Source organism: Apium graveolens, chromosome 9 (assembly GCF_009905375.1).
Source record: "Apium graveolens cultivar Ventura chromosome 9, ASM990537v1, whole genome shotgun sequence".
NCBI classification, from domain to species: Eukaryota; Viridiplantae; Streptophyta; class Magnoliopsida; order Apiales; family Apiaceae; genus Apium; species Apium graveolens.
In genome coordinates this window covers 257,538,859-257,558,359 of record NC_133655.1, presented here as the reverse complement: position 1 = coordinate 257,558,359, position 19,501 = coordinate 257,538,859, and the positions used below count along the sequence as shown (strand labels likewise).

The 19,501-nt window shown below is 31.2% G+C and overlaps 1 protein-coding gene across 1 annotated transcript; it reads right to left on the bottom strand.

Moving 5' to 3' along the window:
* Nucleotides 1-5,547: 5,547 nt before the first annotated feature.
* On the bottom strand, nt 5,548-11,470 carry LOC141686906 (fatty-acid-binding protein 1). Its single transcript, XM_074492006.1, has 4 exons — nt 11,054-11,470; nt 7,899-8,145; nt 7,557-7,648; nt 5,548-5,848 (listed from the first exon to the last, which is right to left on the bottom strand). The coding sequence occupies exons 1-4, from the start codon at nt 11,436-11,438 to the stop codon at nt 5,709-5,711; spliced, it is 864 nt and encodes a 287-aa protein (XP_074348107.1). The 5' UTR covers nt 11,439-11,470; the 3' UTR covers nt 5,548-5,708.
* Nucleotides 11,471-19,501: the final 8,031 nt, after the last annotated feature.

Below are 19,501 nucleotides of genomic sequence, written 5' to 3'. Positions count from 1 at the left end.
CCTCCCCATTTTCTTCTTTCTTTTCCGTGCACTCACTCTTTTCTCTCCTCTTTTTCTTTCACTCTCTCTCTCTCACTCGAACAACTCTCTCTCGGCTCTCTCTTCAATTTCTCTTGGTATACCTCCTTTTTCCTTGATCAAACTTATCAATCATCCCTAATTCTTCTTGATAAACACTTATGTGTAGGTAGAAGTGTGTGCATGTGTGTATTGGTGCTTGCATGACGAAGTGTGTGTGTGTTTTTGGGTTCGGTTTTGAGCCAAGAACCCAGGGCTTGCTTGATTAGTTCGTATCCTATGATTATTGTGCTGAAATCAGTTTGCATGTGGTGTTGATGCATTTCTTTTGAGAAATCGGGGGTTTCGTGGTTGGACACCCTCGAATGAGGGCACCACCGTGAAGCCACCGCCACCGGTGATGAACTCCGGTGAACCGGTGGTGAGCTATGATGTTAAAAACTGAGCTCTAGAACCTTAAGATCACTTATTTATGTTTGCATGTGGTGTTTTGATTAAAAGGCCGAATGGCCCTTACTATTTTAAGGAAATCAAGTTGATTATATTGAAATGCATGAGTCATTGATTTGATGTTGAAATATAGGTGGATTTGTGATTCAAGAATTAAGAATATCAAGTTACATGATTGTTTTTGAAAAAGGCCGAATGGTTTTAATCTTTAAGGTTGTTTGATTTGAATTAACTTGTTTAAAATAATGAGGGATTGTTATTAGATTAAAAAGGAATGAAAATATTGTTGCATGCTAAGTTTAGGTTCGAATTTTTGTGTTAATAAGAAAGGAAATTGATTTTTGTTGGATAATCTTGGTAAACACTAAGTATAAATGGACTAAAAGTGATTGCATGTTAGTTTTAAAAAGGATCAAGATGTGCATGTCAATGATTTGTCCTTGGGATGTGAATTTGAGTTATTGCCGAATGAAATTGAGTTAAAATAGATTAATTTGATGAATGAATGGATGTATGTTGTAATTTAGATAAAAATCAATTGTGTTAAGGAACTTAGTTGGCTTACGTGATAAAGATAAAGTGTTTGATATTGTGCTAAGTTAACATTGAATTGCATATGAGCATGTATGTATGTTTTGGTTCGAATGGTTGTTGATCAAGAAAATGGTGCTAGTTTAAATGTGAAATCATGTTAGAACTAAAGTTGTATGGTGTAATTTTGAGAAATTTGATTGTATATGTATAATTATGGTTCGGATTTCTATGATTAAAAGAAAGGAGAGTGGTTCTTTAAAGGTTGTTAATTGAGATACGTGTTTATGTGAATTAAAGTGAGTATTTGATTGATTTTATGGTGGGTATTTGCAATAAGGCCGAATAGGCCATAAGAAATAAAGGTCAAAACTTGATTTTGGTAATTGAAAGAATGATTGAGTGTTATAAGTGAAAATCTTTGATTTTGCTTGATGTTTTGATTCGAATTAAGGAATAAAAGAAAAGGGAATTAAGTCGATTGATAAAAGTGATAGTATGCACGTAAATGTTTGGTTGAAAATGTGTCTAGTACTCGTAAAAGAGTAGTGTTAGTGTGATTTGAGAAATAGCCTAGGTCAAGCGAGTACGCTTTGATTGCTAGGTATATAAGGATATAAAAACTACGAGAAAGAATTGTGCTATGTGCTATGTGATGTGTGCTTATTTGTATAAGCTATACTCGTATAGTTCGAGTCAAAAATATAATCGAGTTATCGTATAGAGTGATCGTTCCGGGAACGAGAGTTGGAAATCTAATTAAGATTTCTGGTTTTATTGTAGATTCGGAGCGTGAGGGCATTCGGGCTAGGAAAGGGAAAAGTATATTAGGTGGCAGTAGTTCAACCCTCAGGAAAGCAATTTCAGGCAAGTAACTCTGATTACTTGTGTAAATGATTATAAAGGAAATGTTGTTCATACCATGTAGAGTATTGAACTGTTAAAGTATGAAACCCTTGCTTTATGAAACCCTGATATTGATTTGAAGTACCCTTTGTTCTTGATAACCTGTTATTGATAATCCTATTGATTTCACCCGTTGATAATCTGCCTTTCTGTTCAAGTTTCCTATAATGCCATGATCATATTGAACCTTTAATTATCTTGGTTAACTCTGTTTAATGATACCCTGTTTCTCTTGATCGCCCTAATGATCCCTAAGTTATTTCTGATCCTTCAAATTTAGTACCTTATTAACCTTGATACAGAATTCTTGAGAATTGTTCCTTGCGTATCTTTGATTCACTCCCTGAACTTTGTTTCTTTAAAAATCTGGATTAAGAATGAGTTTCGACTTGAAAGAGTCCGAATGATTTCAAAGGCTTGGTAATGATAAAATGAATTTTAGAAAACCTATTGTTTTCCAACTCAAGGTTTTCCAAATGAATTCCTGATGGATTGGATTGAGACGTAAGAGGCTAGTGGGACTAGTCCAGTCATGGTAAGAGGCTAGTGGGACTAGTCCAATTTAAGGCTGAAATTATGCCGAATGGTACCTTAAAGACCAGAATGGAGGTCGATACGGGCTGATCACCCGTATATAATGAAATGGAAAGATAAGTGATCCAATCAAGGGTTCTAAATGATTATTTAAGAAAAGGAACTGAAACTTTTATTCAGTAAATTGATTTTTGGAAATGAAAATGGTTTATACTGTTTTGAAAAGAGTTGATTATGTTATTGTGGAGCTTAGAGCTCAGAACCCTGATTCCTGAAATTGTTGATCATATGAATGATTCTATATCTTGAAATACTGTTGCTTTCCTCTACCGAAAGATCTATTTTGATCCTATAATGATTTGTGTTGAATGTCGGCTTTCATCCTGTTTCGAGCCTTGTTTCTTGAAAGCCCAGTTATTCTTCAGATACCTTTCCTTATCTCAAAGAAAACAAAAAAAAATTGAATATACGGAAATCTGCCACCTAGATTAGCTAAAACAGAATGCCCTAGTTTGTTCAAAGCATATTGAGAATTGTTATTGTAGAACTGCTATTTAGTTACTTGCTGAGTTTTATACTCATTGTTTTGTCTTAATCTAACCATGGCAGTTAAGCAAGAAGATGGTCAGGCTTAGGCGCACTGCTCGTAAGAGCGTACCTGGTGGTCCCTACCGTGTTGAGGGCTTCCAGTTGCCAGAGCAGGTAGTACAGGTTATGAGTGAGCTTGCGCCTAGTATGAGGTGTTTAAAGATACAATGGGTTATCTGTCGGTTCCCAGCCGGAATCGATACTGATTATTTAATAATATTTTGGGTTTGTAAGTTATATTCGGTGATTGGTAGTTGTAATCTTGTCTCATACTTTATCCTGTTGATCCTGTTAGTAGTTAATCGGGGTTTATGCATATTTAATTAGTAGATTAGAGGTGTGTGAGTCCTCATTTCCTAACCCCGAGATTGAGGTCGTCACACTTTGTGTTAGAATTATTTGTCTATTACTAAAGTCTATTGTAAATTTTTCTGGAATTGTTATTTGAGATTCTTCTTTATGTTCAATTTTTTCTAATATATCATTATATAATTTTGGTACTATTATTCTAATTCCGTTTGTTTCTTTACATGATAGTTTCCGGTCATAGCATATACTATTTTAGTTTCTATACTAATTACTTTACTTCCCTTTTGTATTTTATTCCATCTAATTTATAATATAATGTTAAAGATTTTTCTTTATTTTCATCTCTTAATGATATGCTAAAATCAGGTTGTATTATAAATTTTAATTTCTGATATATTAAGTTTACTTTTACTACTGCTATTAATGAATCTTGTATATTTCCTATTATTCTATCGTCTAGTACATATATCTGTATAGGAGTATCAATATTTTTCTGAAAATATACTTTTATTGTTAATTCAATTGCTCCAAAATAAATATTTTTTAGTTTATTTGCTTCTTTTTGTTTTAATTTAGATAGTTCTCTTTTTATCAAACCATCTGTTATTAAATTTATTTTTGCTTTTCCATTTATCGTATCTATGTCTATTATATTTATATGTTTTGAGCTATATATCTAACTTCTTTATTTCTTTCAAAATATGATGTTTTGAATATCTTTTTTATTGTTAGTTCTTCTGTTTCACTTTGGATTTGATTATATATATCCGGTTTAAAATTTAGAGTTTGTGATGTTCCTTCTTCGTATTCATCCATTTGATAATATACATCTTGTTTTTCACTTGATTTTTCTAATGACATTTTTTCAAACTGTATTATTATCCAGTTATATTACTTGATAAAATTATTCTTTTAAGTCCTTGTATTCTTAGTTTATTATTTCTAAATGTTATTATCATATTTCCAAGTTGTTGATAACATCTTATTATTTCATCCCTATTTTTTCTTCTCCATTCAATTTCATTTTTTCTTTCTTGCAATTTATCTAGTTCTATTTCTAGTTTTTCTTGATTTTTTATTAATTCTTTTATTTTTCTATTATTTCTAGTTATTGCATTTGGATCTATCCAATTCATTTTTTAATTTTTTGCCTTAAATCATTTATTAATTTATATTGTTCAGTTAATACTTCTTTTAAGTCTTTTATTTGAATTTCTAAATTAGTTTCTTTAATAAATTTTTCTCGTTTTATTAAAAGATTTTCTTCTTCCGGTCTTCTAATTTTTTCATCTCTCTCTTCCAACATTGTTCGTAACCTAGCTATAATATCTAATTTTTCATTTATTATTTGCATACTTATTTTACAACTTTCAGTATATTGATTTATATTTTTATTAAAAGTAAAGTTTTTATCTGCTATCATGTTAATACTTTCTAACTTATAATCTTCCATAAATCAAATATTTATTTATTTTATTTATATAAATATATTAACTGTCTATATAGATTTTTCTTACACATTTGTTTTGTTTCTTTATTTTCTACTATAAAATAAATTAATAGATTTGCTATTATTTTAGACTTATAACTTTTATTATTATCTCTTAGTATTTTTGCTGAAAGTCTCATTTAATTTTTATATTTTAATATTAATATTTCGTTTTTTACTATTCATATTCATAATTACTATTCAATTTTCACTATTCATTGGTTATTATTCATTCAGAAATTTTGAACTTTACTACAGTAATTTACTGTTACACATTTGTTTTGTTTCTTTATTTTCTACTATAAAATAAATTAATAGATTTGCTATTATTTTAGACTTATAACTTTTATTATTATCTCTTAGTATTTTTGCTGAAGGTCTCATTTAATTTTTAATTTTAATATTGATATTTCGTTTTTTACTATTCATATTCATAATTACTATTCAATTTTCACTATTTAGCGATTACTATTTATTGGTTATTATTAATTCAGAAATTTTGAACTTTACTAATATTTGCTACAGTAATTTACTGTTCATTTTCTCGGCATATTTTATAGCTCGGATACAGATTGATTGGGGATGTTTTCTATATCTGTTGAACCAAATATCGTTATCTCAGCACCTGTTAGTCACCTTTGTTTTCTATATCTGTTGAACCAAATATCGTTATCTCAGCACCTGTTAGTCACCTTTATTGTGATATTTAGTGGCACGTCATATAAGATAAGTTGTGTATGTATTGTATGAATGTAACCTAGTTTACAAAAAAGTTTTTATACAAGACAGTAAGAAATCGCTAGTGCATTACAACAATTTAAGTTCTCAGAATATATTTAGCAAAATATATATATATATATATATATAAACTCTCATTTCATAACTAATCGTTTAGAAGGGGAGCCAGGTTCGACTCAAGATTGTCCCTGACTTGTTGATCGAATGGAGCATCACCAATGTACAGATCTAAAATGGAGCGGCACAAGAGTTTGCTCTGAATGCTTCCCACCTCTTTTCCGTCAACTGTAGAGAGCATTAATCAAAGTGCAAACAACAATATATAAGCATTGAGCATTGACAACTAACAGGAATACACAACCATTTAATCTCTCAAGCACCACACTCATGTCTAGTAAAACCAATTCTTCACTCATTGCTTAGAGAAACTAAGAGCTTCTGTGGAACATTTAGGTGATTAAGCCTTTCTTTTAGAAAAATAGCTAACTAGTGAGCGAGCCTTCCAATTTTTTTAATAATTACTAAATACTTGGTGCTTCACGGTCTATATAACTTATGCCTATAGTTGCTGCATATATGATAATCTTAAGATCTAGAATATGTCTTCCTTTTTATCAACCAAACCTTTTAACTTTAGACTATATGTTTGTTTATTTTATTTGAAGTACAAAACTCAATAAGTTAATATATCTTGGAATGAAGGTAGGCGTAATATCTTAGATTTCATTGTCACCTGATTACAAAAATAAAGATACACAAAGAGCTTGACATCTATAGAGGCAGTTACTTATTTGCAGCTTTAGCTCCCAAAAAGGATTCTTGTTACTTTAAAGTTAACCCATCCTCCAACATTTAATCATAGCCGCTCCTCTTCATTTCAGAATGACCTAAAGCTCTTGTTCTTCAGCCCATTCTAATTATTCTGGCACGTCTCCTTTGCGGCTTGGTCAGGGGTTATAGTTTGGTTGCATATTCAATTCAAGAATGGGTTTTTTTTCTTGGCCAGCCTTGATTATCATAGCATAGCACAATCGTGAAAAAAGGTAACGAAAATGCTTACGACTTTTAAATAGTCTCAAGATATAGAGCCATCTTTAGCCTCATATAAACATATAATATGTTGTAAAGAAAAGCGTCTAACTTAAGTATACTTTTAACTGAAAACTTTGAACCAATATATACTTTAAAAATTACAGCGCCATGACTCGATTGATCCCTATTCCCAACTTTAAATGTCAAATTTAAAAGGTCAATTTGTAGTTTTGCAACTTCATCACACTTTTTTTATTAGTATCTAAACTGCAATATTTAAATTAAACAATGTACAATCCTAATCAACCTATCTAACCAATCCAAACCAAACATACTCGGTCTGTCCCACTTCAAAGCAAGGTCTGGGGACTAATCTCCTTTCCCTCTGCCAATTGTGCAATCTCCATTCTAAACAATATATGAAATATATTGTGATGTGAAAACATTAAATACTAAATATTGTAATTTGGTATAAAGTTATAAAATTATTTGCGGTTAGAAAATATTTAACTTTGTCCCTCATCGTGGAACATCCGAACAGTGTATACTCTTATTTTATACTAAACCCTTAATGCAATATGAGAGCGTTTAAACTTTAAAGAGTAATCATTGACAATCATCGAGAAACTATATACCTTTAAGCCTAGTATCTTTCTGTAGCAACAACAGTTATCCTGGTGACATTATTCTCCTAATCCTAACTAGCAGTGTGAACCTCAAAGTCTTCTGTCAAAAAAGGGTACAAGATTGAGCAACAGGTTGTTTTAAGTGATTATTTACTGTTTTCTTCCCTCTATTTGAGCAGGAACATGACTAGAAACTGACATTCATCAACACAGTCAAGACACCAATAGAAGAGTCAATTTTTTGAAGGTGATTTCGATGGGAACAAAACAAAAAAAGAAGAATATCATAACGATCTGAAATCTACTAGAAGACTTTGAATAATAACTCATCTTACTTTTTGTCCGGAGTACATAACCTCGTTCCTTTGAAAGATCTATGGTGGATCCCCGAGGTATCTTAATGTCATCTTTAAACAGGGAAGTGAAACTGCAATACCAAGTAAATTAGGCTCGTATTATAGTTTCTATATTTTCACAAGGAATAAATGGTTTTTCGGTAAATCTATAAATAATATTCATATGCTCTTAAATATTCGATCAAGGATGCAAATTACTATTCTGTAATTGGTAGATGTGCATGTCTTACTGAAGTATGTATTGGAACATCCAAACGAGACTATTCTGTAATTGTGTATGTTTTTTATAAATTAATAAATAAAGAATATTGAAGACAAAACCTTTGAAGCAACTCTTTGTTATCGGAACCTCCAAACTTCTGTAATCTATCACCTACAGATTCTTCAAAAGCATTACGGACAGAACGGATGCTTAATCTGCCATAGACAATTTGAAGCCTGACAGTCATGCATACATTACTTTCCATGAGATCTTCATTGACATCCTTCTCCTTCAACTGAGCAACAGATAGTCTTCCATATTTCTCACTCAAACATTTCTTTATATCACTTTCATCAGCATAAACGCCTATATGATACCATATCTGCGTGAGCACTGAGCACTTTGAAGGAGCAACTTCAATTTTTTTGTTATAAACATTAAGGAAAACCATGATATTAATATTCAAGACGATTGTCCAGGCAACATTACAAGCTGCATAGTCTTTTTTTTCGAATACTACATATTTTAACAAGATGAACTTTGTCCTTTGTGAAAATTTATCCAATTCTATCTTCTACTAAGTCCTACTATGCCGCCTTGAATAGGGTGTTCCCTGTGGTAGTATAAGAAACAATATAAGTTCTCGACAAACAAACATATGATGACCCTACTTATCAGCTGTTTTTGATCATCACAACTTATCACTTATTCACTCCTTCCTCACATCATCACAACAATGGTCAAAATGTAACATTAGATACCTTTTACAAAAGAACCATTTATAGATTTAACAGTTTCACCCATAGCAGTTCCAGACATCGCATGTAGTTATCACATGATTCAAATTTCAAATACATTCCAGAACAATTACAGTACAAAGTCTAACCATTATCCCTACAGCTCATTTTTTTAATAAAAAGGTCACTAATCACTATCTTATGAAAGACTCGCTCAGAGAATAACTCTTATATAAATTTGTATTATTCATTAACTTAATGTACTTAATATATACAAGCATACATTAAGTTAAAAAATATACTATGCTTATACAAGCATGTATTATGAACTTGTACATTTTTTAACCTCATATAGACAAGTATACATACCAAGTACAAGTATTAGTCTTTGATGTCTCTATTGTGCTCCCGAGTTCAAAGTGAAGAAAAGAGAAGAGAAAAGAAGACAAACTAAATTTTCAAAATTTTGCAGAAAGAAATTTTTATAATTTTCTTTAGAAAACTCTCTCTCTATTTATGTTATCATTGTAAATGATCCTTTCACATAACCTTTTCCATATTTCCACATCTATCCTTTTTTCAAAATTTTCTCTTGTTAAAAAATTAGGAAATACGCTAGGGATGCCCGTCTAGTTTTTGATCACTTCTTTTTTTTTAACCTTATTTTCTCTTCTATTCTTTTCTCCCTTTAAAAACTGGGGAGCACAATGTTAATCTCCCTGGATACATTTTTCTTTAGCACTTGAGCCGGGTCTAAGATCAGGAAGGATGGATTGGTCTGGACTTAGTTGTGAGTGTATGGGTACCTGAAATAAAATGCCCAAGGGAGATTTGATCTCCGGAGACACCTCCAACATAAGAGCAAGTTTACCGGCCAAATTTTGGAGAGAGAAAATTAGAGAGAAGGAAGTGCTTACATATATATATATATAGGCAAGTGCTCAAATACAAACCAATATTAGAATACAAACTACAAACCAATGAGACCCACATGTTTAATCACTTTCCCCTTCGTTTTTAATTTTACTGTTCCCATTAGTTGGTTAACTTTTTTTTTAAAATAATTTCACCGTATTTTTATTCATCTCCCACTCATCGATTTGCATAGGATATTTGCTATATTTTGACGACAAATCAGTATTTAAACTTACACAAATCAGTAAACTGAAATCAGTAATAATTCCGGAACCATTACTTTTAGTGATTCTCGTAGACATAATTAGTGATTTATCGTCGAAACATATCAAATATGGTATTCATACTGATTGTTGGATGATGTAGAAAAATATAGTGAAGTTAGATTTTAAAAAGAGTTCAGTAATTGACGGGAAAAATTCAATTAAAAATAGAGGGAATTATGTGTAGTTGTGTGTGGGAGATGTAGTTTGTATTTTAATTTAGTTTGTATTGGAATAAGACTCTATATATATATATATGAATGGCTTATCCTTTGATGTTGGGGTGTATTTACAGGGGAGAGCATGTAATCTGCACATGCACCTCGGGATTCGTGAAAGGAGTTGACATAGGAGTCGTTATGGCTTGTGTCAGGCATGCCAAATATCGGACACGTGGGCACTTGTCATCTATTGGGAGCTGTATATGTTCGGGAGAGGCCATGGGCCTAGTCCCAGGGCCATAGGCCTAGTTCGACAGTCGGCCAAAACAAATTTTTGGACTGTCCTTTTAGTTGGGCTAGGCCGACTAGCCTGTCATTTGCCCCTCACTCCCTTGTGCAACTGACAAGGGAGTATATATTGTGGGAACTCTTGAACGTGACTAGGGTCAATGCTGAATGGTGCCCCTGGTTGGGGACTGTCAGATGTAGAAGCCTGCCAGATGTACGAGCTCGGAAGTTGAGTTAAGGGTAACTGATGTATGAGAAATTACCCAGATATGTTGTGGAAATTTGTTAAACAGATCAAATACTATGTTGGTGCAAAATATCACGCGGAGCAAATCAGAAGAGATTCTTCAACAAGGCATGGTTGCATGTTAAAATTTATTGGCTAAACGTTGTAAGAATTAATTATTGGTTGTATCAAAATCCTAGAGAATTTTCTTTTATCTCTATTCTAAAGGGTTTGTTTCTATCCAAGTATCGAAGGTTTCCGCCATTAGCAACAATGGTCCTCGGAGGAGCCTCGACAATTGAAAGGGTCACATGATCACATTATCAATGACTCTACAAGCATGGGTCTTAAATATTTTTCAAACCCAAATATATATACATATATAAACTACACAATGACCATAGCATCTAACCAAACATGTGTAATTGTGTATTCCACTGTAGAGTAAAGATCCAAAAAGGTAAGATTGTAAGCACACATTACCTAACTAGCATGACTGTATTCCTATAACAACAATGCACATGGTGTAGCAAGACAGACTTGCCCTATAAACTTTGTACAATTGTGTATTTGTGTTTCACCCAAAATATAATTCCCTGCTACTAGTACATAATACACACTAAAAACGGCATAAATATACAGGTTGTAATCAGGGGGGGGGGGGAGAGAGAGAGAGAGAGGTACCAAAAGCATAAACACTAATGCTCTTCAATCCCATAACATTCTTTTTCCTCAACCCAACTCCCAGAAGCTGCTGAGAATCTTTCAAAACCGGCGGAAAAGACACACCCGTCTTCGATTCAGTAATGTCTGGACGTGCAGCAGCTAAAGAAAGCGAACCCCAAATGGGATCATTGTAATTGGGTGTTAATTTATTTATCAAGAAATCAAATGTATTTTGTACAAGTGGGTTAGTGCTATTTTTAGAGAGGGAAACTCCGGCAGCGATAGCGCCAACTCCGGCAGCTACAGCGGCGGAGCAGATGGTGACGGAGCGGAAACGAGAGGTGGAAGGGGAGTTAGGTGGCCGTGACTGAGAAAACGAGAATGGGAAGCGCAAAGAAACCATTTTATTTTCTTATTTTGTGTAGCTGTGCAAGTCAGTCTATAAATGTTCTCGAGCAAGCCAATAATTTTTATTTATTATTCATCTATAGTACGGTACTTTTTATGTAAAATTGTAAATGCTTTTTAATTAAGTGTTCAGACAATAAATACAGAAAATTATAAATTTATATCATTTCTATTATTTTTTTATAATAGTGACAAATCACTGCATTCAAAAAGTTAAAGAAATAAAACTGATCAAAAATTATTAATTTCTGTAAAAGAACTCTTTATTTAATTCTGTTGAACTATATATGTTTTCAAGTTAATACGATAATTAAATTAAGTCTAATTTAGAATAGTTGTCTATTACTTTTCAATTATTATAATATTTTTAAAAAAATTAGCAAAATATTGTAAAATCGTTATAAATCACAGTATTTTATATGTTTATCGAAATATATAACCCGAAAAATAATATTTTAGGAAATTAAACCTCCAAAATCTTTAAATAAATAATAATACAATTTTATTTTAAAAAACACGAGTCCCATAAAAATAATTTGTGTACAAAAAGTGAAATTCGTAAAAAGGAGTTATTTTTTTGGAAAATACGTTTTTTTATAAAAAAAATTGAAATAAATAAATATAATATTAAATGTAACCAACTTTTTTTAATCATTTTTCAGAGAATTTCGAAAAATCGCATATAAATTTCATTCTAGTTCTAAAACTTATTTTTTAAATTATTTTTAAAATATAATAAAATTACAAATAAATTAAAAAATATGGTATGTGTTTGAGAAAGAGGATAATTATGTATGTATTAGATGACAAAACTTTAAACCTTGTAATGATATTATATAGTCTCTCTCTGTTCCATCTCAATCTGGTTCCGAGAGAGAGACAGAGAGAGAGTATTATATAGTCTGAGTTTTGTATTATATCTAGACATGATTCTTATATTTCTTTCACTCTAATAATCTGAAAATAAAAATGACTATAGATTACTAAGCATTGACGATTTTTAAAGGGTTGATGTAAAACCAGTTCCATTTAAGTTCAGAATATATAAACATCCGTATGTTGCGAAGAATGAAGTATAGTTTATAGATAATAAAAAAAATTATAAATTTGAGGAGCTTTTGGTGTTGTCAGGTTATATGAATTTTTTAAAATTTACTTACTGCTGATGCGGTCAATTCTTATCATATACTCCATTTTTCAATTTCAAAAATGAAATTTATATTTACCCATTTAATTTTATAGGTTCAATTTCCCAAACTTATCAGCTTTTAGTGTAGCTAGCTGGGTGTGGGGAAATTAACTTGGAGGTAATAGAGTTGGGCAAAGATGATTACCGTTATCAACCAAGGACAATAGACATCACCAGTCAAAACAAGATATGATTATTGTGTAAATGGCAGCTTCAATTGTATATGAACAATTTCACATGAACTGAAATTTTAATGCTTCAAAAGATTAAAGGTTCTTCAAGTTTATGAATATGGATGCTCTGTGCTTTTCTCATCCTCATTCCTTGAATGTCTACAACAACTCCAAAAATTAGAGATATCAGATTTTTATTTATTGGAAGGGCTTGTGGAGGATTTCGTGGATGATGAAGCTTCTAGTATAAATAAGAATACCGCTACATGGCTTAAATTAAACTTAGTTGCTCTTAGAGATTTCCGGACCTTAAATTTTTTTTCCAAGGTGCAAATTACAAGTGCCATGTTTCGGCTTAAGTGCAGGTGGAGGTTGATAATTGTGGATTATCTACCCTATTCACGGGTTTTGTCTTCAAAAAACTCCAAAAACTCAAAGATAGAGTAAAAAATTGCAGAAAGGAAGACATTGTTAAGGATACAACGGGTGATGAAACTTTCGAGATGAATGCGAATATTACACTCACTCAACTTAGGTGCATTGTGATATTCAAGATTTTCTATATTTTTCAATATATGTTATGTACACTTAACAAAAAACAAGTTTCAGACTAATAAAAGAGTCTTATATTCTTGAATAGTTGAGTTGAATTATACCTCTATAATAAACAACATACTCAGAGGACTCCAAATTGCTTGAATCATCAAGAGATAACCCCACTGGATCATAATATTCTCCCAAGGTTTCCGTGTATTTTATATATTTTATAGAAATACATAAATATGAAAACAATATTTTAGGAAATTAAACCGCCAAAGTTTTTAATAAATAAATAATAATACAATTTTATTTTAAAAATCACGAGTCCCTGAAAAAACTGTGTACAAAAAGTAAAATTCGTAAAAAGGAGTTTTTTTTTTTGGAAAATACGTTTTTATAAAAAAATATATTTTTTTTGAAAAAATTAAATGTAATATCAAATGTAACCAATTTTTTAAAATCATTTTCCGCAGGATTTTGAAAAATCGCATATAAATTTCATTTTAGTTATAAACCTTATTTTTTAAATTATTTTTAAAATATAATAAAATTACAAATAAATTAAAAAATGTGGTATGTGTTTGAGAAAGAGGAAAGTTATGTATGTATTGGATGACAAAACTCTAAATATTGTAATGATATTATATATGTGTTGGATAATGTGTGCACTGCTCCTCGTATGTAATTTACCACCTTAATTAAGACAAATTCGAATCACTTAATATCTGTAAGTAAATCAAATTATAAGTTTTCAAATCAATTCATAATCCGTATTTAAAACAAATAACAAACTAATTACAAGTTAATTGCAAACATTTAATAAAATAGATAAAAACCAAATTTCATAAATTTCTACTAAATAGTAACTATATTTCTACTAAATAGACGAAACTAAGTATTACAATTACATAGATCTTGGGTAATATTTTAAAAATACAGCTCCGAGAATCACTACTTTTCGAGCGCGGATAGGAAAATGATTTGTAAACATATCATTAGAAGACCTGATTAGATGATACATATGTCTAGGGCTTTCCAATATGTATACATAGTTAGTTTACAAAAGAAAAAACTATTCATCAAAACTCAAAAGTGATCGTGTACTACCAGTATATAGTATATATAGCGAGAGGCAGAGAAGCGAGAAAGAGATAAAACTAGAGAGAAATATTTACGGTTATGGGTAGTGCTGTAGACTACACATATAGATGTAGTGATGATAATGAAGCTTTGGACAGGTTGATTGCCGATTGTTTCATGGATCCTCAACCTTGTAGTAATTATTATTGTGAACCTGTGTCAGTTGCTTCTACACCGCTTGAAAATAAAGTTATTTCCAGGGATGATGTGATTTTTTCAAATAAAGAAGAAAAGTTGAATTCTTGTATTCACCCAAAGAGAGTCGTACAATTTGATGCAGTTTCAGCCTCGGAAGAAACTCAACAATTTGTAGCCAAACTTTTGGGAACTGAAAACACTAACAAGAAGATTTTAGGTATCTCAATCTAGTGTTGGTTATGGTGTCACCAAGTCCGAGTTTGCAAGTAAATAATTAAACCCCAAGCGACAGCCATGAGACAAAACGAGTCTAGGTCACGAAAAGCAATTTGTTGTCACCAATGATTACAACTCCAGATTGAAGGCCTGTAAACGAAAGTTTGATGATTCGGATGTCAAAGATGTTAAAAAACAAAAAAATTATTCCAGGGATTGTGCGTAAACAACCAAAGCAGCCAAATTGTATGGCTAGACCAATTGGAAGGCCAAGTTCAAGGAAACAATTTTTGGACACCAGGACACACAAGAATTTCAAGTTCCAGCCACTCATTTTCTAGCCTCATTTTGTCAATGTATTACAGGATTTGTAGGGTAAAAAACTTATATTGTACATCTTTAATTGTGGAACTATGTCTCAAGTTGAATTGCTGTGAAGAAAATAGTTGAAGGGAGTTTAGTGAAAGAATTTGTATTGTCTGTGCTTGTTTGGTCAATTCCGATGTTGCACTGAAGAGTTTTTGGATATCTGTTGCGGCTGTTTAGTTAGTATTTGGCAGGTGAACTTATAATTTCTGATGATTCGTTTCCAATAATTCCTTATAACGGAAAGATTTTGTTAAAGTTGTTTATACATACACTGAAGTCTCTTCTATTCACACACAACTTCTGGTTCCAGTAGATTACACAAGTTCCATTAATAATGAGGATATGAATAGTCTGAGTTTTATATTATAACTGGATCTGTTAGCTACATAGACAGGAGTTTTGATTTAAAGGATACCTATTCTGGATTCTTATACTTCCTTCACTCTAATAATCTAAAAATAAAAACGACTATAGATTACTAAGCATTGACAATTTTTAAAGGGTTGATGTAAAACCAGTTCCATTTAAGTTCAGAATATATAAACATCCGTATGTTGCGAAGAATGAAGTATAGTTTATAGATAATAAAAAAAATTATAAATTTGAGGAGCTTTTGGTGTTGCCAGGTTATATGAATTTTTTAAAATTTACTTATTGATGATGCGGTCAATTTTTATCATATACTCCATTTTTCAATTTTAAAAATGAAATTTATATTTATCCATTTAATTTTAAAGGTTCAATTTCCCAAACTTATCAGCTTTTAATGTAGCTAGCTAGATGTGGGGAAATTAACTTGGAGGTAATAGAGTTGGGCAGAGATGATTACCGTTGTCAACCAAGGACAGAAGACATCACTTTCCAAAACAAGATATGATTATTGTGTAAATGGCAGCTTCAATTGTATATGAACAATTTCACATGAACTGAAATTTGAATGGTTCAAAAGATTAAAGGTTCTTCAAGTTTATGAATATGGATGCTCTGTGCTTTTCTCATCCTCATCCCTTGAATGTGTACAACAACTCCAAAAATTAGAGATATCAGATATTTATTTATTAGAAGGGCTTGTGGAGGATTTCGGGGATGATGAAGCTTCTAGCATAAATAAGAATACCACTACATGGCTTAAATTAAAATCAGTTGCTCTTAGAAAATTCCGGACCTTAAAAGTTTTTTCCAGGGTGCAAATTACAAATTCCATGTTTCGGCTTAAGTGCAGGTGAAGGTTGATAATTGTGGATTATCTACCCTTTTCACGTGTTTTGTCTTCCAAATTCTCCAAAAACTCAAAGCTAGAGTAAAGAATTGCAGAAATGAAGACATTGTTGAGGATACAGCGGGTGATGAAACTTTCGAGATGAATGCGAAGATTACACTCCCTCAACTCAGGTGCATTGTGATATTCAAGATTTTCTATATTTTCTATATATGTTATGTACACTTAACAAAAAATAAAAAAATATGTTTCAGACTAAATAAAAGAGTCTTACATTCTTGAATAGTTGAGCTGAATTATACCTCTATAATAAACAACATACTGAGAGGACTCCAAATTGCTTGAATCATCAAGAAATAATCCCACTCGATCACTATATTCTCCCAAGGTTTCTGTGTATTTTATATGTTTTATAGAAATACATAAACCGGAAAACAATATTTTAGGAAATTAAACCGCCAAAATTTTTAATAAATAAATAATAATACAATTTAATTTTAAAAAACACGAGTCCCCTGAAAAAATTACGTACAAAAAGTAAAATTCGTAAAAATGAGTTTTTTTTGGAAAATACGTTTTTTTTTATAAAAAATTATAATTGTTTTGAAAAATATTAATGTAATATCAAATGTAACCAACTTTTTTTAATCATTTTTCACAGAATTTTGAAAAATCGCATATAAATTTCATTTTAGTTATAAACATTATTTTTTAAATTATTTTTAAAATGTAATAAAATTAAAAATATATTAAAAATTGTGGTATGTGTTTGAGAAAGAGGACAGTTATGTATGTATTGGATAATAAAACTCTAAATCTTGTAATGATATTATATAGGTGCAGGATATTGTGTGCACTGCTCCTCGTATGTAATTTACCACGTTAAATAAGACAAATTCAAATCACTTAATATCTGTAAGTAAATCAAATTGTAAGTTTTTAAATCAATTCATAGTCTGTATTTAAAACAAATAACGAATTAATTATAAGTTAATTGCAAACATTTAATAAAATAGATAAAAACTAAATTTCATAAAGTTCTACTAAATAGTAACTAAATTTTTACTAAATAGACGAAGCTAAGTATTACAATTACATAGATCTTGGGTAATATTTTAAAAATACTTGAGCTCCGAGAATCACTACTTTCCGAGCGTGGATAGGAAAGTGATTTGTAAACATATCATTAGAAGCCCTTATTAGATTATACATATATCTGGGGCTTTCCAATATATATACATAATTAGTTTACAAAAGAAAAAACTATTCATCAAAACTCAAAAGTGATCGTGTACTACCGGTATATAGTATATATAGCGAGAGGAAAAGAAGAGAGAAAGAGATAAAACTAGAGAGAAATATTTACGGTTATGGGTAGTGCTGTAGACTACACAGATAGATATAGTGATGATAGTGAAGCTTTGGACAGGTGGATTGCCGATTGTTTCATGGATCCTCAACCTTGTAGTAATTATTATTGTGAACCTGTGTCAGTTGCTTCTACACCGCTTGAAAATAAAGTTATTCCCAGGGATTATGTGATTTTTTTTATCTAAAGAAGAAAAGTTGAATTCTCGTATTCACCAAAAGAGAGTCGTACAATTTGATGCAGTTTCATCCTTGGAAGAAACTCAGCGATTTGTAGCCAAACTTTTGGGAACTGAAAATACTAACAAGAAGATTAAGGTATCTCAATCTAGCGTTGGTTATGGTGTCACCAAGTCCGAGTTTGCAAGTAAATCATTAAACCCCAAGCAACAGCCACGAGACAAAACGAGTCTAGGTCACGAAAAGCAATTTATTGTCACCAATGATTACAACTCCAGATTAAAGGCCTGTAAGCGAAAGTTTGATGATTCGGATGTCAAACATGTTAAAAAACAAAAAATTATTTCGGGGATTGTGCGTAAACAACCAGAGCAGCCGAATTATATGGCTAGACCAATTGGAAGTTCAAGGAAACAATTTTTGGCCACCAGGACACACAAGAATTTCAAGTTCCAGCCACTCGTTTGCTAGCCTCGTTTTGTCAATGTATTACAAGATTTGTAGGGTAAAAAACTTATACTGTACATCTTTAATTGTGGAACTATGTCTCGAATTGAATTGCTGGTGAAGAAAATAGTTGAAGGGAGTGTAGTGAAAGAATTTGTATTATCTATGCTTATTTGGTCAATTCCGATGTTGCACTGAAGAGTTTTTGGATATCTGTTGCGGCTGTTTAGTTAGTATTTGGCAGAATAACTTATAGTTTATGATGATTCATTTTCCGATAATTCCTTACAATGGAAAGATTTTGTTATAGTTGTTTATGCATACACTGAAGTCTCTTCTATTCACACACAACTTCTGGTTCCCGTAGATTACACAAGTTCCATTAATAATGAGGATATAAATAGTTTGAGTTTTGTATTATAACTTGATCTATTAGCTACATAGACAGGAGTTTTGATTTAAAGGATACCTGTTCTGGATTCTTATACTTCCTTCACTCTAATAATCTAAAAATAAAAACGACTATAGATTACTAAGCATTGACAATTTTTAAAGGGTTGATGTAAAACCAGTTTCATTTAAGTTCAGAATATATAAACATCTGTATGTTGCAAAAATGAAGTATAGTTTATAGATAATAAAAAAAATATAAATTTGAGGAGCTTTTGGTGTTGCCAGGTTATATGAATTTTTTAAAATTTACTTACTGTTGATGCGGTCAATTCTTATCATATACTCCATTTTTCAATTTCAAAAATGAAATTTGTTGGGAATATGTTGTGAACTTGATAATTACATTAACAAAACACCGTAGTAGATTTAACGTAGTGAAAATTGTAGCACTCGACGGTTAACCATATATAGTCCTGCCGGATGACTCAATATAGTCCCGACGGATGATGATTTGACATCCATCGAGTGAGTAGCTTATGTAACAATAAGTCATGTAGCACATTTCTGCAAACACCTTTGTATAGATTATGTAATAGCATATAAGTCATGTTGACTTTAATTAGATATGCAGAATAGGTTGATTAATTATAAATATAAGATGCCTAGTAATTCTGCATAAATGAAAT